General features: G+C 47.1%; 1 protein-coding gene across 4 annotated transcripts in view; it reads left to right on the top strand.

Annotated features, from left to right (window-relative positions):
* The window catches only part of CDCA8 (cell division cycle associated 8), a 184,904-nt gene that overhangs the window by 115,463 nt on the left and 45,262 nt on the right, over positions 1 to 24,179 (top strand). For all 4 annotated transcript variants that reach the window (XM_085647896.1, XM_085647898.1, XM_085647899.1 and 1 more), the window contains exon 8: positions 22,088 to 22,183. In XM_085647896.1, the coding sequence (XP_085504022.1) occupies positions 22,088 to 22,183 (96 nt within the window). The remainder of the gene's footprint in view (positions 1 to 22,087; positions 22,184 to 24,179) is intronic.

Raw genomic sequence — 24,179 nt, 5'->3', positions numbered from 1 at the left:
AGATCCAGTTTTGAACAAAACTGGACCTCTTGATAAGAATAATGCAGCGGACAGAGCCCTTATGAATGATATCATTGCAGACAATGGCCTTATAGATCATTGGCGCTTATCACACCCAAATGATGTTGAATATACATTCACATCTCCCTCTCATGGCACCTTATCGAGATTGGATTACTTTTTAATTTCTCAGAGAATGGTCCAATCGATCCAAGATTCTTGTATTTTGGAGGCATCCATCTCTGATCATTCTCCGGTCCTCTTGTGTCTACAGACTGGGACACCCAAACCAGGTTGTAAACCCTGGAGAATGAACATCCAACGTCATAAAACACCCCTTGGTAAAAAACAATTGCAATAACATCTTCATGATTATCTCACATTTAATCAAAATTCATTGGATTCTCACAGGGTCATATGGGCTGCTGCTAAAGCTGATCTTCGTAGTAGACTTATGCGAGATGCAGCCCAGTTCAACAAACAAAATATTGCTAAACAAAATCAATTGGAACAGGACATTACCAATTTCACACGTTTATATACTAGAAGCCCTACTTTACAAAATCGAAAATTACTGGAACAATCACGCATGGCATTACATTCTCTTTTCACCTCTAAGGCGGAATATGCCTTACAAAAAATGAAAGGGAGGCATTATGAACAGGGTGAAAAAGCGGGTAGACTTCTAGCAGCACAATTGAAGCAAAGAGAGGTTGCTATGGCTATCCCTGCTTTACAATCCTCTAAAGGTTCCATGTTAACATGTCCTCAGCATATTGCTAATGAATTTGCCACATACTATAAATCTTTATACACTCCAGACGCCCATATAGATCAGGGTAAAATGAAATGTTGTCTTTTTTAAATGGATTAGAACTACCATCTCTTTCTGATGAAGATAGATCCATACTGGATGAAGACATTAGTAAAGAAGAGATTTCTCACGCTATCCTTAAACTTCCTTATCACAAAGCACCAGGAGAGGATGGTTTTCCAGCAGATTTTTATCGCTGGTCCGGATATAAAATTATAGACTGTTTGCATGCGGCATTTCAAGAAGCCGAACGTACTTCCACCTTAGGTTATATATCTAATAAAGCAGTAATAGCAGTTATACCAAAACCAGGAAAAGATCCACTTCTTTGTAGCAGTTATCGTCCCATTTCACTTCTTAATTGTGACATTAAAATTTTAGCTAGTATTCTTGCTTCTCGTCTGCGCAGAGTTATTCCCTCTCTCATTCATAATACTCAGGTGGGCTTTGTACCTGGTCGATCTTCCAGAAATTATTTACGCTCCGTAGCTCACACTCTGCATACTGCTAAATCTTTACAGGATGATGCTTTGGCATTATCATTAGACGCTGAAAAGGCATTTGATAGAGTGGAGTGGGATTATTTATTCCTAATCTTAGAAAAATTTGGTTTGGGAGAACAATTTATAAGAAAGATTAAATTGTTATATGAACAACCCACTGCACTGGTCAATTGTGGAGGATTTACTTCCGATACTTTTACTATACAGCGAGGCACCCGCCAGGGATGCTCCCCTCTCCCCGCTTTTATTTTTATTTAGCGGGCCGCTATTCGGCAATCTACCAATGTGGTTGGTATTTCCTTACCGGTGGGTGAATCTAAACTTTATATGCGGATGATATACTGCTCACTATTACTGATTTAAACAAATCTTTACCATCATTACTTCAAATTATAGAGGAATTTTCTTCTTTTTCTGGGTATAAAATAAATTGGGATAAGAGTGAAGCACTTCCCATTTCAGATGGCACCTCAAGGGATGTGATACAGGGATATCCATTTCATTGGCAACCTTCTCGGTAACAATATTTAGGTATCTTGGTAAATAAGGGATTGGACGCCATGGTATCAGATAATTTAGGGCCTTTAATCATTCAGATGCAACGAGATTTTGATAAATGGAAAGCGCTGGGTCTGTCTTTATGGGGTAGAGTTCAAACGGTGAAGATGGTTACGTTACCGCGCTTTCTTTATATTCTTGGTATGCTTCCCCTTCATGTTCCCTTATCCACATTGCGCCTTATAGATTCCAAAATGAAATCTTTCATATGGGGTTCTACAGGGCTCGACAAATCCACTCGCCCGCTCGCATTTGCGAGGGAGAATTGATGAGGACGAGCTATTTTTAGGTCCTACTCGCCCTTTCTGGCGAGTAGGAAGACAAGCTAACTTTTGTCCTCTGTCTTTAAAAACGGAGCAAAAGTGACAAGATAACAAGATTTAAAGGCATTTTTATTGCTCACAAAGGGAATGAGCAATAAAGATGCCTTTAAATCATGTTATCTTGTCACTTTTGCTCCGTTTTCAGAGACGGAGGTCAAGTAGGTTGCAGTGAGGTCGAGGGGATTTTCAAAGGGACTAGACCTGCAGGACTAGTACAATTTTTTGGGATTTTTCGAGCCCTGTTCTATTAAACCTCGTCTGGCTATGCATAAATTAAATGCTCATCATTCCTATGGTGGTCTCAGTCTTCCCTCCATTGAACATTATACCATTGCCTTGCATTTATCTCGGCTCTCATACATGCTCCAAGATAATTTAAATACACCACATTGGGTCCATGTTGAGCGACATCTTCTCTCTGCAACAAATGGTCTTGCAGTTTTATATGGATCTGGTTCAAGCCGAATAGATCCACGTAACCCCCTATTGTCTGCAATGCTTAAGATATGGCAAAGAGCGCATCGTATCTTGGGCATTAATTCTCGTTTACATGTAAAGGCTCATATGGCACAACTCCAGAATACGCATTAAAGGTAGAAGCTTTCTATGGCCTCAATGGAAATCAGCAGGCATTCTCCAGTATTTGGGGTGTCTTTCATAGATTCACATGCTTGAATATTCCCCGTCGTCGAAGTGGGAGTCCCACGGTATATAAAAAGCAATAAATGTCATGTATATACATATACATACATAACCACATAATAGCATTTACATATCCAAATAAACTTTATATATAATTCAAAATACCATATCAAGTGAAAATACCATAGGATAGTATTGACACATAGGAAAGCATTGAGAAAAAGAATCACTTTACTGACATATCCTTGTCGTTTTATAGTCCAAACTCTAGCCAATCAGGCACAAGCACCCTCTAGAACCTTCTCCTCAGAGGCTCAGGCCCTCAGATTTTCTACCGCACGTCGTGTGAAGGGAGTCTCCCTGAGCTCTGCTCAGTTCTTTGGTCTGGTTTGAGTTTTTCTCATCATGTCTTCAAGTAAGAAGTCTCTTTTCCGTCCCTGTTCATCTTGTGGGAAGTTAAGACTTTTTTCTGAGGACCCTCATGAAAAATGTATCTATTGTCTTTACCCTGACCATAAGGTGGCCAACTGTAAAATCTGTAGAACCTTCTCTCAAAAGACTTTGAAGGACAGGGTGGGTCGCCTATTATTGTGGCTTCAAAAACTAAAGGATACGGATAACCCCCTTTCTGAGGTGGAGAGTGTAGCCTCTGTTCGAACAGGAGTCTCCTCCAAGCGTAGTAGTGTTCAGGACTTGCCGTCTCCCTTTTTGAAAAAGAAGAGACTACATCTTGAGGAAGTGTCCGCAGGCCAAGTCTCTGTTACTACGTCAGTGCCCCCGAGACCTAGCTCTCAGGCTTCTCTGACTCCGTCAGCGCATGTTTCTAGTCAAAAACGCGCAAAACCGTCGACGGGCCTGTCGACCACCCCTCCGTCGACGACATCTGCCACTTCATCAACCTCGTCGACGACTGTGTCGAGCAGATTTCCTTCATCGTCGACGACGACTTAGTCAACGTTTTCACCGTCGACAGTGGTGTGCGTTTCCCTAAAGACTATTTAGTCGATGATTCCACTATCTTCTTCGTCGACGAGTAGGAAGCTGGCGCTTCCGTCGACGGCTAAAGCTTCGTCGAAGATAATAAAGAAGAAGAAGTCATCGCCGTCGACGCTCACAGCATCGTCGACGACGGCGTCGTCGGCGGCGGGTTCGTCTTCGACGGCAGTCTCGTCGGCGCGGGCTTCGTCGACGGCACCCTCGTTGACGGCATCGACGGCGGCCTCGTCGACGGCGGCTTTGTCGACGGCGACTTCGTCGACAATCGTCTCGACGACGGAGGTGTCAAATTTTGCAACGATGCCTTTGGTGCAAATGTCTACACCAGCGCCAGTGTCGGTCGACAACTCCTTGTTGCAGCGTCGCCATGCTGTGCTGGACTCTGTCATGATGCCACCGGTCACTCGGCCATCTCATCAGCTATTCCCCTCGGTTAATGAGGAAGTTTCGGATTCTGATGATCAGTCATCTTTTCGAGATGCTCGTAGTCCTTCTGAGCTTCATATTAAATGCCAAGATTTTGAAGAGGATGACTATTCGTAGGACTATTACTGTCAGGAGCAGGAGCAACGTCCCCCTGCACAAGTTCCCATGGCGCAGCTCCCTTTGTCGCTCATCTCCAACCTTCAATTCATGTTGGAAGATTACAATCGGCGCTTTCCGGCTTCCTCTCATAGCTCTCCACGTGAGACGCCATCTGCCGTTCCGTCTACCCCTGTGTTGCCAACGATGCCGACACCATCCGCACCTGCATTGGTTCCCCTTACAACAGATGGGGTCGTGAATAATCCGGATACGGAGGAGGGAGAGCTTCATGATGACGACTCTATGGCGGACTGGGATGACTATCAAATCAATTCGCCCGCATCACCTCCAAAATCGCCAGTAAATTCACCACCTGTCGACATAACAGGATTCCATCAACTGATGGAAAGGGCGGCTCAACGTTTTCACCTTCCCATGGTGGTTAGGGAGGAGGACTGCTTTCTCTCCGAGTTCAAGTCCCAGCCGCAGAAACAGGTACGAGCCGTGCCCATTATAGACTTTATCTGGAACGAGGGCATTAAGCTAATGAAAACGCCTAACTCCGTCCCGGCTGTCCTCCCGCGACTAGAGAAGAAGTACAAGGCCCCGGATTCTTCCCCAGCTTGCTTAGTGTCTCAGCCTAAGCCAGACTCGATGATCACCCTGGCGGCGCAACGTCGCTCCAAAAATCCATCGTCTCCGCTTTTGTCACCTCCGGATCGTGACGGCCGCCGCCTGGATGCCATTGGCAAAATTTTTCAACCATGGCTTCAACAATAGTCCGAGCAGCAAACTCTTTGGCCATCCTCGGTCGTTACAATCGACAAATGTGGTCGGACATGGCGGCTTTGGTTAAGCTTATCCCGGAAGATTCTAGAGCGGAAGCTCTAAAGATCCTGCAAGAGGGTGAGAGGGCATCCTCCGAAATCATCGACTGCTCCGTTGACATTGCCTCCACGGGTTTTCGTCAATTGGCTGGAGCGGCTGTTTTAAGACGACCGGGTTGGCTTTGTTTCACCTCATTCCGTCAGGAGGTTCAGGCCAAGATTCTGGACATGCTGTATGACGGAGAATCTTTGTTCGGCCAGCATGTGGAGGACGCTTTGCAAGCCACCAAGAAGGACACGGAGACGGCTCGCTCCCTCGGCACTCTCCAGTTCCGGAAGCAGCCCTTTCGGGGTGCGTGCGGCCGCGGCACCTCCTCTTCCTTTCGTGGGTCCTCTTCCCAGTACCGCTCCTACAACCAAGGACAACAACGTTATTCCTCACAGCCACAACAGTCTTACAGGCAGCAGTCTGGCAAATCTTATAGAAGAAAATCCAATTACAGGGGAAACTCTTCCAAAAAACAATGACTGGGTACATCAAGGGTCCCCTCTTTCCAGTTTTTCCCTTTCTCCAGTTGGAGGACGAATCTCCCAGTTCTTTTCGACTTGGTCCTCAATCACTTCGGACCGCTGGGTTCTGGACATTATTTCAAGGGGCTATGCCCTAGAGTTTGTAAAGGTTCCCCAAAACACACCTCTCCATCCGAAACCTCCTCCCGCTCACCTCAAAGAACTTTTCAGCCAGATCCAGATAATGCTCAAGAAAGGGGCCATCAAAGTGGTTCCGAAATCTCAAAAGGGGTTGGGGTTCTATTCACGGTTTTTCCTCATACTAAAGAAATCTGGGGAGTGGCGCCCCATCCTCGATCTAAGGTCGCTCAACAAATTTCTCAAGGACCAATAATTCCGCATGCTTACGCTAAAGGACATCCTTCAATTCTTCTCTCAGGGCGATTTCATGACAACAATCGACCTTCAGGATGCTTACTTCCATGTGCCCAAAATTCCACGCCACAGGAAGTACTTACCTTTTCGTGTAGGTCACAGGGATTTCCAATTCAAGGTCCTGCCCTTCGGCCTCCGCTCACCTCCGCGGGTCTTCACAAAGATCCTGGCCCCGGTGGTGGCCCATTTGAGACTAACGGGCATACAAATATTCCCGTATTTGGACGAATGTCTCATCAAATCTCAATCCTCCCACCAAGCGGCCCTCGATACTCAGCGCTGTCTTAATCTGTTTCAGTCTCTGGGCTTGTCGATCAACTTACAAAAGTCTCAGCTCACGCCAGCTCTGTTCAAGACCTTTCTCGGCGCAACCATCGATACGAGCAGGGCTATGGCCTTTGCCTCTGCAGAGCGGCAAACACGGATTCGACAGCTTGCAAGCTCCATCGCAGCAAAGCAGTCAGTTTCAGTCCGCACATTAAAGTCCTTTCTGGGGATGGCGTCCTCATGCATCGCTTTGATCCCACATTGCAGACTGAGGAGTCGTACCATTCAGGAAGAATTGAACAAGCAGTGGCGTCAGGTCTCCGGTTCCATCAACGACCAGCTCGTGTTGACCGCCCGCATGGCTCACGCGCTGCATTGGTGGACTCGTCCTTCCAACATCGCAGCTGGAACATCTTTTCTAACGACAGCCCCAGAGCTCGTTCTCACCACGGACGCATCTATGGAAGGATGGGGCGGACATCTTCAAGATTTATCCGTCAAGGGCAAGTGAACAGATTGGAGCTGATGGCCATTTTCTGGGCGTTGAAATCCTTCCATCTCCAGCTCCAGGGGGAGTCAGTCCTCATTCAGATGGACAACACCACCTGCATGCACTACCTGAACAAGCAGGGCGGGACAAGATCTCCGCTGCTTTCCCGTCTGGCTCAGAGGATTTGGAGTTGGGCCATAGTCCATCGGATTACGCTCCAGGCAGTTCACCTGCCCGGCATTTCCAATACTCTGGCTGATGCACTCAGTCGGTCAACGTCATCGACCCACGAGTGCGAATTGCACCAGCCGACTCTAGACTTTGTCTTCGGCCTTTGGGGTCGCCCGACTATCGACCTTTTTGCAACCCCACAGAACACCAAATGCCAGTCCTACGCAAGCTGGTTTCCCCACAAAGAGTCGTGCGGAAATGCCCTTTCGATAAATTAGTACAGGATATTTGCGTACGCTTTTCCGCCGATCCCTCTGATTCCTCGAGTGTTGCGGAAGATGCGGCAACAACCATGCCAGATGCTCCTCATAGCTCCACGGTGGCCTCGGCAGGCATGGTTCTCGGAGTTGCTCCTCCTCTCCCAATGCGAACCCATCCTACTTCACCCGAGGCCGGACCTTCTAACAATGAACGACGGGCGGATATGCCATCCGAATCCCAATTCACTCAGCTTGTCGGTTCGGAGCCTGAGCACCTTGAATTTGCTCATTTGAACATTCCACCAGCCTGCAGGAGGTGTTAGCTAAGGCGAGGGCGCCCTCCACAGTGAAAACTTATAAGCTAAAGTGGAAGCGATTTTGTCTTAGGTGTGTGTCGGTGCACATACATCCAGTGCACGCCTCCCCGGAACACATTCTGCCGTTCTTCCTGCAGTTAGCGCAGTCTGGACTGTCACACTCTACCTTAAAGGTCTTTCTAGCGGCAATATCTCGCTTTCGGCAGGACGGCTCGTCCTCTCTCTATTCATCTAGAGTAATGCAGCAATTTTTCAAGGGTCTCTTCCGAATGTTCCCGCCCATTCGGCGTCCTCCACCCACGTGGCGTCTTAACATCGTATTGGCTCAGCTCATGAAGGCGCCCTTTGAGCCAATCTATTCGGCGGATTTCAAATTCTTAACTTGGAAAGTGACCCCCCTCCTTGCACTGACTTCCTCCCACAGAGTCAGTGACATTCACGCCTTTACAATACAACCTCCGTTTCTTCAATTCAGATCGGACTGTGTAATTCTCCGCACTAATCCGGCTTTCATGCCTAAAGTACCATCCGATTTCCATCTCAACGAACCAGTAATCTTGAAAACCTTTTTCCCGCATCCGCAGTCCCTGGCGGAGCAGAGTCTACACTCTTTGGACTTAAAGAGATGTCTTAAATTGTACATCAGCAGAACACAGTCCTTTCGCAAGTCGGATCAGCTGTTTGTGGCCTACGGACGCACTTGTAAAGGGCAGTCAGTTACCAAGCCCACGATTGCCCGTTGGGTTTCTTCAGCAATCTCCTTTTGCCATCAAAGGGCTGGCAAGCCTCTTTCTTCTGGAGTAAGGGCTCATTCAACGAGACCAATGTCATCTTCCACTGCCCTGTTCGCTGGTGTACCCATCCATCAGATTTGCCGGGCAGCTACGTGGTCCAGTAGGCACACGTTCACAAAGTACTACTGCCTGGAGTCGATTAATGAAGCGGACACGGCTGTGGGACAAGCAGTTCTACAGAATCTGTTTAAATAAGGTGAGCCTCTGCTACTTCCCTCCTCCTTGGGTATTCTCAATTGCGTATTAAATACATTGTCATGGTATTTCATGCAATATTAATACAGCCTTGTCAGCCGGCTGTTGCTTACTGCTCATTATTCTATTCAAGCATGCGAATCTATGAAAGACACCCCAAATACTGGAGAAGAACAAATGATACTTACCTGTAAACTGGTTCTCCAGTATTGGTGTCTTTCATAGATTCACATGCGACCCACCCTCCTCCCCTCAGAGGCTCTCTTCTCCTCTTTAGACTCTGTCACTCTTGTGCTACGAAAATCTGAGGGCCTGAGCCTCTGAGGAGAAGGTTCTAGAGGGTGCTTGTGCCTGATTGGCTAGAGTTTGGACTATAAAACGACAAGGATATGTCAGTAAAGTGATTCTTTTTCTCAATGCTTTCCTATGTATCAATACTATCCTATGGTATTTTCACTTGATATGTTATTTTGAATTATATATAAAGTTTATTTGGATATGTATATGCTATTATGTGGTTATGTATGTATATGTATATACAGGACATTTATTGCTTTTTATATACCGTGGGACTCCCACTTCGACGACGGGGAATATTCAAGCATGTATATCTATGAAAAAGACCAATACTGGAGAACCACAGTTTACAGGTAAGTAACATTTGTTCTTCTCACACTAGACCAAATTCTCCATGATGGGGATCTTAAACCTCTATCACAGTTAATGGATGAATTCAACTTACCCCCGCTGCAGCTTGCCAAATACGATCAACTTAGAAAATCTCTTCTCAAAGCTCTTGGTTCCACACCTTGGTCATTATCTATATCACCAATAGTGTTTTATTTACAAATTTGGGGCAAACAGAAAGGTGTCATTTCAGGTCTCTACAAAACAATTACATCTCAATTATTTTCACACCATTATCCTGCGATCTCCGACATAAATGGCAAACACGTTTACAGACTTCTTTTTCAGATATGGAATGGACGAATATATTAGATGGTTTGGATAAGGGAGCTCAAGAAGCTTGTTTAAAGTTTTGCTTATTTAAAATTCTACATGACTGGCATTGGTCTCCGGTTAGATTATATAAGGCAGGCTTGTTACCGCATTCCAATTGTTGGAGATGTAATGCTTCTGGATGTGATATTGTTCATATTCTTTGCACGTGTCCATTGGTTAAACATTATTGGTCTTACATACGTCAGACCTTACATAAGTCTATCTCACTGCATTTACCCCTTTCCACAGCTAATATTATATTACATGATTTCAGAAATGTTCCCACTCTTTCTAAACCACAATCTCGTTTCCTACATACCGCGCTTGCAACTGCTAAAATCTGTATATTAAGACAATGGAAATCTTCCACTCCACCATCTCAAGAGTCCTGGTTATCTGCTATGATTCAAAATGCTTCGCATGAAAGGATTATATATAATATTCAAGATCAACTAGAGTTATTTTCACAGATATGGAATCCTTTTTTACTTTCTTAACATGTTTGTATTTGTTATCATTTAGTTTTTAAAAATTGATTGTATATGCTTTTTCACTCTTTCCTTTATATATTGTTATATACATTTATTGTCCTAGATAGCATAATATTAAATATTGTTTTATATATGGATTTACTTTTTAATTTCTATCATATGATCCTTACCCTTATTACTTGTATTTGAGTTTTCTTGTTTTTGTTTAATGATTCTGAAATGCTAATAAAAAATTTCAACACAAAAAAGAAGATGGCTGCCCAGCCCTTTCGTGGTAGAGGGCGTGGCCGGGGTGTCCCTTCCTTCAACAAGTCCCGGGGGCAGCAAGTTGCCTCCACTTCTTCGGGGTCTTCCAAATCATGACTGTGAGGGGTTCAGAGGAGACACCGGTTGGGGCTCGCCTCAGGGCTTCTTTTACCGGTCTGGGAGGAGTTTGTCCGGGATCAATGGGTCCTGCGGATTGTCAAGCTGGGTTATCAGATCGAATTTGGAGACCCACTGGGTTTCCTGTTTTCTCTGGCTCTCAGGGACGCCTACTTTCATGTGCCTGTGCACGTGGCTTCCCAGAGGTTTCTGCGGTTCTGTGTGGGCGTCGATCATTAGCAGTTTCAGGTATTGCCATTTGGGTTTTACCTTCCTCGCCTAGGATGTTTACTAAAGTGTTAGCGCCCTTTGGTGCAGTTGTTGCATGCTCAGGGGACACAGGTGTTTCCTTACTTGGATGACTGGTTGATCTCTTCCTCTTCTTTCCTAAGGCTCCATCACATATCCAGGAAGTCTGCCTGCTCCTGCAGAAGTTCGGGTGGATTCTTTGAGAAGTCGTATCTGTGCCCCACCTAGGAACTGCTGTTCATTGGGGGGGGGGGGGGGTCTTCAACACCAAGATGGGGAAGGTTTTCCTGTCAGAGACTAGCAGACTGACTGACTTAGCTGAGGAAGGTGTGGGTCTCCCCTTTTTCCACGGCTCGGCAGTGGTTACAGGTTCAGGGGTTGATGTCTGCTACCGTGATGATTGTTCCTTGGGCCTGGTTGCTTACCCTCTGGTGAATCATGTTCTGGGGCATTGGAGTCCGTAGTCTCAGAATTACGAACAGTTAATTCCGGGGAGTGTGGAAATTGCCCAGGAATTGTCCTGGTGGCCGGAGGATCAAAACCTCTTGCAGGGCTCTCCCTTTGTGTCCCAAGAGCGGTTGATGCTGACTACGGATGCCAGCAAGCTGGGTTGGGGTGGTGGTGTTAGCCCAGGAGTCTGTACAGGGGATCTGGTCAGTCCAGGAGGCAGAGATATCTTTGAATTGGAGGGAGTTGAAGGTGGTGCCGTTGTCCTCTTCTCATTTTCTTCCTTGGGTCCTACAGAAGGATGTGCTGGTGAGGACGGACAACACAGTGGTATTGTGTTATGTCAGCTACCAGGGAAGTGCGACGGTGGCTTCTCTCAACTTGTTAGCGCATCAGATTTGTCAGTGGGCAAAGTTGAACTTGTTTCTGAGGGCGTTGCATTTGCCAGGGGTTTTGAACTCGGAGGCGGATCTCTTCAGCAGGTTGTTTCCCTCCGTGTCGGGCATGTGCCTGATGCCGGTGGTGTTTTGGGGGGGGGGGGGGGGGGCTGATGGAGAGGTTCGGGGTCTCTGTGGTGGACCTGTTTGCTGCCCCAGAAAACGCCCTGAGGGAGAGGTTTTGCTCTCTAAGTTCTGTCGGACTTGGTTTAGAGAGTGGATGCGCTGTACTTTCGGTGGGATGGGGGCTTGATGTATTCCTTTCCCCCGATTGCGTTGCTTCCAAGGATTCTGCTGAAAATCAAGTTGGATCAGGCCTCTGTAATCCTGGTGGCGCCTGCTTGGACTCGGAAGCCTTGGTTTCCTCTGTTGTTGAGGTTGGCAGTGGGCCATTGCTGGCAGTTGCCACTTTTATTTGATTTCGTTAAAAATCATAAAAGTGTATACGAACCGCCATAGTACATCATATATTAAGTTCGACATTTTTAACAATTCAAGAAGTACGTACGCAATACAATCAAATACTTGAACAATCGTCGATGATTAGATATAAAAAGTATCAGATTGTACAATAAAATCTTATTGTAAAAATTTACGAACAATTAAATAAAGGATACCTGTGCTATTTGAAAATTGGGCAGGCCGTTCAGTTCTGGACTCCTCAAGTTAATTTGTTTGTGTTTTTTTGTCCATTTCTTTTGCCGCCATTTTCCAGAATGTTATAGCTCTACAAGACAGTTGAATTGACAAGCCTCCGAGACATTGTATAACTGCCCCTCTACATATCCTTATTTGTGCCTTCCTCAATAACTCGCGGAGCAGTGTTTTTCTGATTTCTAGTAATGAGGGGCAAATGCATAGAAGGTGTAGCAGTGACTCTTCTCCGCGTCCGCAGAGGCGGCATTCTTTGGTCAGCCAGCTAAATTTCCATTTTGGAGTTAAGTCTTTCGTAGGGAAAGAGCCCAGCCGCAGCAGCGTCAGGCAGTACTTTTTGTGTACACTTGGGGCTTCAGTGACGATTGTGTCACTCCCTGTGCGTGACTTTTCTTGGCAAAGGTATTTTTGTCCATTAGCAATGAGACCCGTTTAATTGCGTTATTCGCTGCGGTTTTGAATCCAGGGTATGTGGTGATTGTGAGCCATGCCTCCTCGAGCTGTAAGGCTAGGAGGGATTCTTTTAACATGGTAAAAATTGAATTCTTTAGCCTGGCTTGTTTTTCTATCGCTTCCCAGCAGAAGTGGGCCAGACTGTTGTCTTCAGCTTCCCTCATCCGTCAGTAGTATTTGGCCATTACCCCTTGTCTAGCAGGTATCTGATTTTTGAGTCCGTATTCCATTCGAATTTGAGCCTGAGAGATATTTTGGGGAATTGAAAACAGTCTCTTAAAAAGAGTGGATTGTGCTACATTTAGGACAGTGGCATCTTTTCTTCAAGATTTCCGACCCGTAGGATATAGAGGGGAGGAATTTAGCAGCGATTACTTTAATTAGATGTCCTGTTGAGAAACCTGTTTGCTTCTGAACAGTTTTTAAGGCGAAAAGGAGTTGTTTCGCTTTCGTTTTCCATTAATCCAGTTGCGGCATGAAATTAAGATTATGGTCGAGATGGAACCTCGGGTATTTGTAAGAGTCCACCTGGGATATTGGTTTCACATCTAGCTTCCAGGTAAATTGACCTTTTTTTACTGGTTTTATGATGTTTTGAAAAGCATAGCACCTTTGTTTTTTGATGATTGATTGAAAGTTGGGCGGAAGTAATATAGGCACCTAATTGAGATATCGATCGCTGCAGGCCTATAGGTGTTTGGGCAAGGAGGACTATGTCATCCGCGTATTGGAGACTAGGTATCGATGTTTTCCCCAGTTTTGGGGGGTCAGTTTGTGTGAGTTGGAGGTACTTCTCAAGGTCTGCAGTATAGATGTTAAATAGACAGGGAGCCAGAATGCACCCCTGTTTTAGTCCATTGGATGTTTGAATCTTTTTGGTTATAGTGCCCCTGCCCGTCACCTTTCTTTATTTGGACCCACGTGTGAGAGTACAAATTGATTATGGCCTCCAATAATCTGGTGGGTGCCCCCCAACTTTGCATTTTGGCCCATAACTTTGTCCTCGGGACATTGTCAAATGCTGCTTTGAGGACGATGAAGCATGCATACACGGTGCGGGATTTTGCATAGGCTTGGTTGGCTAGAAGGGTTACCGCGGAGATGTTTGTAAGTGTGCCAATTCCTGCCCAAAATCCCGTTTGTGTGTTTGGCATCAAGTTTATTCGATAAACCCAATCCTCTAGGTCTAGCAACAGATTCGAGCTTTAAATCTTGCACGTTTTGTGGGAGTCTTATGTCGGCGACGGACCCTCCCCTCATTTGTATGTGTTGTGTGGGGGAGGATTACGGCACCACAGATTATGCGGCGTGCCAACAGTTGAAGCCGAAGTCGCGGCGGGAGCGCCGGATGAAACTTCTCTCGGCGCGTCTCTCCAGGTCGACGTCCTCCCCTCGGTCTGCTTCGGCGGACGGCTTCAGATTCGGCCGTGGTCGTCGTCCTCGCCCTTCTCCGATGTTCCATGAGCGTCGTTCCCCGGTGGGTAAGTGTAGCAGTTTGTCCCCGGGGGCTGGTTTCCGGGCTCCCGGGGGCTGGTTTCCGGGCTCCCGGGGGCGTGGACTCTCCGTGGGTGATGCGGCCCCACTTCTCGTCCTATCCACCGTTTCACGGTGTTGGAGCGTCGAGAGTCCAAATGGAGACATACGCGGCAGATTTACAGGACTCTCTGGCTCCTTCCCCTCCTGGGGCGTCGGCGGATTCCTCGCCCTGCGCAGGGCCTTCCACGCCGGCGGCTCCGGTACCGACTGGTTCGGGTCCAGTCTTTGAGGATGTGGTGCTGTTGGGGTGCGGCTCCTCTGGGGCACCTCCTTCAGGCCACGGCGTCTCTACCTCGCCGCAAACTACCGCGGGCGTCCCTGTGGTGTCCCGGGAGGTCGCCGGGGCTCGGGTTGCATCCCCGAGCCCCTCTCGGTCCTTTGACAAGGTGGTCCTGTCTAAGGCCGAGGTGATGCCGCTACGGCGCCGGCAGCAGCTGGACCGTGCGGAGCCACAGGGGTCGGTGAACCCTCCTCGTCCCGCTCCGGGCTCCTCTCGTCCGTCCCCACAGGCGTCTGCCTCATCGGAGGGCGAGTCGGAGGTTGGATCATACCTGGCACCGCCTCATGGGTTGCCGAGCGATCTTCGCCTCATTCTGGGCCGCGGCTGGTGGGGGGCTTTGTGCCACTCCCCAGGCCTGTCTCGTTCCCCCGCACAGGTGGCTGTTTTGGCAGGGGTCGGGTCGGCGTCATTCCGGCACCACCCCGGGGCCGGTGCGGCTCCAGCTCTACTCCGGTCTCTGGGCGGGGTGACTTAGAGGTACCTTATCCAGCGACACCGGCTGGCGCCGACGTCCTGCCTAGGAACGTGAAACAGGAGTAAACCCGTATACCCAGTTGAGACCGGGTGAATTATAGTATCAAAACAACAATGTCTCAACCAGTAATTATAGGGACAATTTTAAACAAAGATGCATAAGTCATAAAGGAGGGAAACCAAGAGACCAAAGTATGAAAAAGTTTTTTAGTTATTATTATTATGCAAAAGAATTGTAACAGCACTATAATACAATTAAATCAAATTCTGGTAGCCAAACATACACCAGTTGTGTACTGACCGTGCTCGGTGTAAGTGATAAGTGCAGTGACACAAGTGATATATACAGTGTGGGCGGCGCAAAGTGAAAGGACAACATTAATCATGAACAAATTACAAAAACACAATAAATAATTTGCAATAAGGTATAAATCCTTAGGAGGCCGTGGGTTACACTGGGATGTCGACGGCGTTTCGACCTTATGCACTTAAGGTCATCATCAGGACAATGGCTACAATTTGAAGAGTGCTGAGTGCTGGTCTAATGAAAACGCACAAAGCACTAATGCCCGGGCGATCGTCAGGAACTTCTACGTAAGACGGTATCACGAAATGCTTTGGAATGCCAGAACTACGTTTGGGAACAAATTGGCCGATATGCTGGGTCCGTTACAGTCGTGCAGTCAAGGGTCCTGTTCATATGGACAGCCTACAATGTATGAGAATTGTGCCCAAATCGACTATTATGGGTCAAAGTCCAACCGGTATGTCCAACACTGAAGTTATCCCAACGGGAGTACGTGAGCGTGCCAGGGTAGCACGACGACCGCTAAGTGGAGCCAATAAACTCTTTCCAGGTAGACCAGACGAAAAATCGCCGGCAGAGTGAGCGGAACCAATACGCCAGGGTGACTGAATCGCCAAAGCAGAAGACTCTACGGCTCCGCGCAGGGATCGTACCGCGGATTCCTCTTCGGGCGCTCCTTCTCCGGAGGCAGGCTGTATATTGGTGTTGTCCTCCCTGGAGACGGGTCGCCGTGTGGTGTCTTTTTCACCGGCATTGAAGGGCGGCTCCCCACCCTTCCTGAGGCAGAGGTGTTCATCGGAAGAGCGGCAGGTCCATCATTCTTCGGCTCCTTCTGAATTCCAGGTCTGGCCCTTGCCCGTCCCGCTTGGCCTCGGGGACGGCCACCTTAGTTTGCAGCCGTTGCCCACAGAAGAGCTGCTGTCTCCACCGCGGGGTCCTACGGAGGAGGGTGTGGTCTTCGCTCACGCAGTGTCCACGGCTGTGGGCATCCTACGCATGGGTGACCCGGTGGCTCACTTTCCGGCGGACTATCTATTGGCGGTCCTCCACCAGGGCTCTGGTGGGAGGGAAATCTTACTTCCCTTTAAAGGTTCGCTCCTTTCTTCCTTGACGGGGGCTTGGAGGCGTCCTGCCTCAGGGGACCCGGTGCCTCCGCATCTTCTGCACCGGCACCTCCCGGGCGCCGCGTGACCCGGTGTGTCTTTCCCTTCACCCCTCAGCCGCTAGCCCCCGTTTGCGGACTGCTTTTCCCTCCCTGCCACCACTGTTGACTCAGCAGTCCCGAGAGGCCCGCTGGCTGGACTCTTGGGAACGCAACATGTTCGCCTCGACCAGCGCGGCCCTGCGGGCCCTTAACACCTTGTGTGTGCTGGCTAGTGCCTCCTCCTGTTTGTGGGACTCGGCTGAGTCTCTGGGATCTGCAGTGTCCCAGGAGTCTGGTCAGGTGGACTTACGGCATCATGCATTAGATGGCCGGGAGCTTGATGCATTTATTCTCTGCTCCGGTCTGGACATCTCAGAGGTGCTGGGCCGGGCCATGGCTTCCTCAGTTGTTCTCCGTCGCCATGCTTGGCTTTGGGATGGAGTATTCCCTGAGAATATTCGGGAGCGACTCATCGACCTTCCGTTTGATGGCAGCCTGTTGTTCCATGCCCCGGCCGACTCTGCCATCCAAAGGCTCTTGGCAGGGCTCCATCCTCATCCTCCTCCGCCTTATCCTCCTCCGGCCCCCCTCAGTGACTTCTGAGTTGGGTTGATTCTGGGCCTTCTTAGGCCGGCTGGTCTTGTGGATTGTGTTTTCTGGCCGTTTACGTCCTTCCTTGGGACTTTGGCATTGTTGGCTGCTGGACGGCCCTTGTTTGATTGTGTGTGGGTTCTGCAGGAGTTGTTGCGCAGACTTGGCCCTGAGATTGGGCCTTCTGCTTTGCTTGGGCTGCTTGTCAAGCCTTCGGCGGGGGTGTTTTTTTCCCTGTAGCTCTTTTGTTTTTTCCTGTGCTGCGGAAGTTCTTACAAAGATTGTTCCCATATCTTGAGATATAACGTACCCTATGTGGGGTAGTGGTAGCTGTCATATGGCTTGCGCTCTGCTAGGGGTTCTGGTCGCCATCGGGTGCCTGTTCTACATGGCGTTTAGGTAGGTTGGTTGCTTTTGCTTCCTGAGGTCGTGTGCGCGGCCACTCGTAGTGGTGGCCCGGGCATCTCCTCCTCTCCCTGCTCCTGATGTCTGGGATGATCCTGTGTTCTCCCTTGCCGGGCGTCGCCTACTCGGCCTTCCTGGGGCCTCGGGCTGTTCCTCTTGCTTCTGGCTTTGACTGCCGGCGCTGTTCTGGCTGGCAGGCTGCTCTCCATCTGGAGTGGGTTCGCCTTCTTTTCCCTAGATTCCTTGTGCCCTCTAGGCTGCTGCTTCTTCTTCTTCTTTTTCTTCCGCTTTTCCTGTCTTGGCATTGGGCGGAAGCTATGTTCCCTTGTGAGGGAGTGGGTGCTTTGGCCTCTCAGTCCTTGCCCTTGGTTCCTCTGCTGTGGGTGTACGAGCTTCTTCAGCCTTCTTTCCCTCCTACATTTCCTTGATCTGGCAGGGGCGACGTTCTACCTGGTCCACAGATCTGGTCCCCTGTGGGGCCCTCTGTTCTGCATTAGCTGGTGGGGGTCCTTTCGCAGACCCTCCTTCCCAGGGGGTATTGCTAGGGTATCTATTCAACGTGAAGGAATCTGCGGCTAGTAGTCTCTATCAGATGTACGAGTTACTTACCTTCGGTAACGATGTATGTGGTACAGACGATTCTAGCCGCAGATTCCTTCATGGCCTGCCCTTCCGCCCCTCATCTGCGAGGACCCTTGGGTTTTTACTACGTGTGCCATGCGGTTACGCATGTTCTTTGCCTCCGAGCACAGGGATGGGAGGCTGTCTATGTGCTGGCAGGGTGATTGCGCAGGTTTCTGCTTGTTCTTCTTCTTTCGTCTTTCCCTGCCCTTGGGTTCTGCGGTGTTGGCACTACTCTGGTGGTGTTAGTCACCGTTTCTTTCCAATTTTTCTGCTCTTCGCACACTGTTCCCATGCTTCCACGTTTTTTTATCTGGTGGTTCCGCATTGTGGTGTGGAAAAGTTCTCCGGAGAAAACTGACGTAGGCGCGCCGGGGCGGGTCTTATGTGACCTCGCTGACGTCACGTACGACGCCTGGGCGGAGTCGCGTGATGTCGCCCTGCGCGCAGGAAGGCTGTGGCAAAAAAAGGTTCCAGATCCAGTCTCACGCCTGGGGATAATTCTATGTGAAGGAATCTGCGGCTAGAATCATCTCTACTAGATACATCGTTACCGAAGGTAAGTAACTTGTACGTTTGGCAGACTATTGGGCCCCGGGGCTTCCTCAGACCTTAGATTTGTTTATGGTTTTATGGACCTGATCTTGCGAAAACTGGCTAACAGGTTCCTGTGAGCGTGGCTTAGGTGAATTCACAACTGTTCCTGCATGGAGGTCCCCATTCCCAGATTGCATTCCACAGATTGTGGGACCTGGGGTTCGATCAATATGGGCTCTCCAGGTGTCCTCCATTATATCCGAGTTGAAATGTCGGTTCTGGCCATTTGACAGCTGGTTAATTATACCCCAAAAGAGTCTGGAGTCTCCTTTCTTGGTGGCATAGTGGAGTTTCGCCCACATGAGTTCCCTGTGATCACGCCTGGCCACCTTGATGTTCCTTTTAAGGTCTTTTCTAGTTTTTGCTATTAAGGGTAAGGTGAACAACAATCTCGGGTCTTGACTTAATGGCAGCAAGGCCTAGCCTAGTAACATCAAATACCAAAAATATGCCAATGCTGCACTTTTATTGAACATTGCCTTTCACGAAGTGTATTGACTCAAACAATATCACTGGTGACTACTTTTTCAGTCAGATTTAATCAAAACGTTTACTCAAATTACATTAAATATTTTCTTACAAAATACATTCCGCAAACCTAAAAGCACATCTCATAGTAATGTCCACATTGTCTTTTGAACATATATTTTCTTTTATACATTTGAGACACCTCCTATACAAATCCCTTTCTCACTATTCACTCATACCCATTCATCTCAATTTGACACATTGAACAAACCCAAATAATATTAAATACATATACACAAAAAGACCATCAACATAAACAGTATTGGTGATTTTTTAAGAACATTAGACTCTGTTTTTTATTTTTACTAATAAATTGGCCTCAGAATATAAGGTCTACGCGTTTCGAGTCCCTTTTCTTGCTGGGACTCTCGTCAGGACCGATATACACTGCAACTTAATGCTGTCACAAACATTCCAAAGGTGTTAAACGTCCAACTTCTACTTGAGGTGTCGGCTGGTGATGGGGACACAAGTCGTTCGTTGCACGGAAATTCTTTTGATGAATCTAGGTCGGTGGACCGGAATGGCTCAGATGTAAATTCAACTTGCCTCGTCAGTCTTTGAGGAAAAATCGTCCAGCGTGTCCGTGGCGGGCTAAGTTGATTGCAAGCCCGCCACAAACACGCTGGACGATGGGATGTCAGTCGAAACAAAGGTAGAGAGTCCTCCTTTTGCTCTAATGTGTTTAGAGACTCTCTTAGCCGCGTTTAAATGTTCTTTGAATCCTACTATTGGTGAGAAATTTGTCTGCCATGTTTCTTGGAAAAGAAGTAAATCATATTGATTGGTGAATTCCATAAAATCTGGGTCTTCAGATTTTGCACTTAGGCCATTCACATTCCAGGAGCAGATATCACAGACATGGTTCGAATTTGAGGCTTTTGAGGATTTTGTTCATGCCATGGCATTGCTGTATTCATCTGCCTGTTGCGTGAAGACCTAACTGCTTCTGGATGGGGAAAGGTGATGGTAATTTTTCTTGCAGTTTGGGCTATACCCTTCATTGGGCTGTGATGATCTTGGCCTTTGGCTCCTCTGAACAAGCCCTCTGTCTGATCAGGTGGTTGAAGTGGGCTTGGTTAGCAATAAAGAGCAGGCTTTTTTACCTCGATGCCCCATTTGGCGAGTGAGTCCTGCTGCTGCCAAATCTGCTCGATAATGGAGCTGTCAGTTGCCAGTGGTTCCTTGTCCCCAGCTGTATCCTCCTCTGTCCCGGGATTGTCTCGTCCTCTTGCATCTGGCGGGTTGGCTATTGAAAGGAGAACCTTGTTGCTTTGGGGTGTTCTGCTGTGGCTCCGTTTATTCAGCAGTCCCAGCGCCCTTCGACTCATAAGTCCTATGCTTGGCATTGGGTGTCTTTTCAGGGTTGGTGTTCGGATCGGGGCTTTTCTGCGTTGAGGAGGATCCTGTGCTTATCTTAGATTTCCTGAAGGGTGGCTCGAGCTGGGTCTGGCTGTGTCCTCTTTGCGGGCTCAGTGTGCGGCGGTGAGGGCCTTTAGGGGCTTGGCCCGAAGGGTTAGGGAGTGGGGTTCCTTTCTTTTTTCTGAGCCCTTTTTGCGGTTTTTTTCAGGATCTGGTCACTCACGGAGGATCTGGTTTTGCCCGTGTTCTGTCCTGATCCGCTTTCGGAGGATGAGGTACGGCTGCGCTGTTTGGACATTAGGCGGGCTCTTGAAGGTGTACTTGGTTCGTACTAAGCCTTTTTGTTAGGGGATTCGCTTTTTGTGACCTTCGGGCTGGCTGGTCAGGGTCTGAAGCCTTCTGGTGCGACTCTGTTGGTGGCTGAGGTGGGATGTGGGGGCAGCGTATGAGGCATGTGAAGTGCTGGTGCCTGGGTCTGTGCAGGGTGATTCGACTCGTTGTGGCTGCTCCCTGGTCTTGTTTTCAAGGGGCGTCTTTGGCTGAGATCTGCAAGGTGGCTACTTGGAGTGCTCCCCACATCTTTGTCGCATTATCGTTTGGTGGTGGGTGGGAGGAGCTTGGCTGGATTCGGGGACGCTGTGTTGCGTTCTGTTCAGGTGGCGTGACTTTCTGCTTGTACTAGTAAAGTCTGTTTCCTGCACTATGGTAAAGCCGATTCTTGCTTTGGTATGTGCTCATTTGATAATGACTGATGGAGAGGTCTGTAGAGGAGGTAATGACCGGTTACTTATCGGCAATATTCATTACTCCGAGTCGTAGACCGCCCCATCACAGTCCTTGTTCCCACACCTCCCTCCCTGTTCGGCTTCTTGTGCTTGGGGATACAGGATGTTCTGACGTGGGTCAGGGGTTATGAGCCTCAGGATGTGGGAGTGGGCTGAAAGGTAGGAATGGGCTAAGGGAGTTTTGCTTGGAAGTTCTGGGGGAGGTGCTATTGCACATGTGGTAATGACTATGATGGGGGGGTCTACGACTCTGAGTAATGAATATTACCGGTGAATAACTGGTCATTTCCACATATGAGGAAATTGCACAGAAATCGCTGTAACTGCACAATCATATCTTTTGAGTGACCCTGACTATACAGCTGTAGTTTCTATTTGAATATTTTTCTGCAAGATTAGCTTTTTATGTGCTTAGTCATTCGCTTGAAGACTGAATATTCTCCTCCTCCCACACGTACTGCATCATTGAGAGAAACTCATTGAGTTGTCCTGAGTTGGACTGTATTCGTGAGTTATTCAGTGAATCAGAACGAATTATAAAAACATTTACTCCTGTAGAGCATTACCGGTCCTTGGTTGGCTTATTACATATGCTACAATTATTTGGAATTTAATAGACTAACACTTATCTTAGCAGTATGTGGTACGCTTTGCAATCATATAAAGAGAGCTAAAATTGTAAAATAAAAGATCAAAAAGTATAAAGCTACTTTTTGTTGTGTTTTGAACAACAGGACAAGTAAAAGAAACCTTGTTACACCAGGAAACAAATTAGCTGACATGTCAACATGGAGCGTCACGCCTATCGTCACACCAAGATTTGATACCAGGTAAGGTTTATACGTAGTTGCTGTATTTTCCATGTATGTTTTTAATTTCTCAGAACAGATTTGTTAATTAACACAACCTCATATTTGAATAACTAGTTCTGCGATTTCTGGTTATCTGCAGAATTCCTCTTGACTTTTCCATCCCTTCTCTAGTGCTGCATGTATTGGCTGTTTATTTCAAATTCTTGCATAACGAAATGAAATCCCTGCATCCCCTGATCTTTACACCTGTGTTTAGATTGCTTTCCTACACATACTCTTTCTTTCCACTTGTGAATTTAAATTTAAGTGAAAAAGTGCTATTCTAAAGTACATGGCCTTGGTTGTGCAAGAAACATTTGTCAAATTTTTGTTTGCTAGGGACTGTCGGACATCTTCCTGTGAGGCGTAGTCACCTTAAACCTGTCGCAGGCCTGCTTCACTTTGTGGTGCATGGCTTTGCTGTACACCAGCACCATTTTTCAGACTTGTCTGTTAGTCAGATACATGACGATGACCAACACGTTTACTGTGCAGCTAGAAATAATTCATAGATATTTCCAATAAGAACTGTATACTAACATGCCAGTTTTTGTGTAAGAAATTCAAATCCAAAAATCTCTGAATGGGTTCTTCTGGTTTGTCATTTATTTATGTTGTGCACGACTTTGCTCTATACCTGCGCCATTTTTAAGACTCAACTGTTAATCGGATACATGACGATGACCAACAAATGTTTGCTGTGCAGCTAGGAATATTATATTAATATTTGCAATGAGAACTGGATACTAACATGTCAGTTTCTGTGTAAGAAATAGAATCCAAAAATCTCTGAATGGATTTTCCTTGTTTGTCATTAATTTATATTGTGCATTTATTCTACGTGTGGAACCTCCTGTGTGTTGTTTTCCTATGTAGATTCCCTCTTTCATATTGTCGGAGAAAATTGCTTGTGCGTTTTTTCTTGTGCACGTTTTAACTGTAATTTGCATTCTCACATTAAACGTCATTCATTGTTTTTGGCTTTGGTTAAATCTCTTGTTAAGTCTGTGAAAAGTAAGGTCAACGGCTTTCTCATTTCGAGATGTGTTCTTTGCATTTAGATGAAATGCTGTTTAACTCAATAAGATTCACTCATATTATTTGAAAGGAAACGTTTTGTCCTATAACTGTATATAAAAAAATCTTTTAGTATTCTGCTGACTGTTACAGATGCTGGTGAGGTTAACTATGCTCTGATAGATGAAGATGAGCATAAAGGAGCACTCCTTTGTTTTTAATGATAACTGTTGCTTTCGTAAAATAATCAAGATCCAGGCGTGCTACAGGGGCTGGCACGTTGCCTAAATGTGCCGTGAAACATGTATATCAACTTCAAGTTAAACAACATGACCTCTGTGCACTGTTACCCTCTCAAGCAATTGCAAATACTTCACAATTTAACTTGTGACATTCGTACTGATAAAATCAAGATCATGTAAAATACCAATACCCAAATAATAAGCTTTTTAAACAAAGATGCATGTCGTTGTTACATATGCATGTTTAATTTGTTGAAGTCACAAATCAAATTCTTTTGTAGAATTTCATGCTTTTCATCACGAAGTTAATATTTCAAAAGAACCGCCCAATGCATTTCAGGCACCATCGGCCCTTCTTCAGGGGCGGGTCTGTAAACAAAGTACTCTCATGTCGTGCAGAACTCCTGCACAGGTGAAGCAGTCTTAAAAAAAAGTATACACAAAAGGCCATAGTGTAATCAGGTTCAAACTTGCAGGTGAAACCATGCGAAATGCAACCAAAAGGGTGAAGAAAGATAGGAGACAGACCCGTGAACAGACTGACGCCCAACATAAAGTGTGAATGTGCCGGGAAACCAACTCCTAAACCAAACGAATACTCTAACCCAAATGATACAAAAAACCACTCCAGAATCAATAAACCAAACCGAAGTACACGTGACGGTGTGCAGACGGACTTAATGCCAAAGCGGAGTGATGTGCTTAAAAGTGGCACG

The sequence above is a fragment of the Triturus cristatus genome, chromosome 3_2, assembly GCF_964204655.1.
Source record: "Triturus cristatus chromosome 3_2, aTriCri1.1, whole genome shotgun sequence".
In the NCBI taxonomy this organism is placed as follows: domain Eukaryota; kingdom Metazoa; phylum Chordata; class Amphibia; order Caudata; family Salamandridae; genus Triturus; species Triturus cristatus.
The sequence above is the reverse complement of the archived record's forward strand: the minus strand, read 5'-3'. Positions and strand labels throughout refer to the sequence as shown.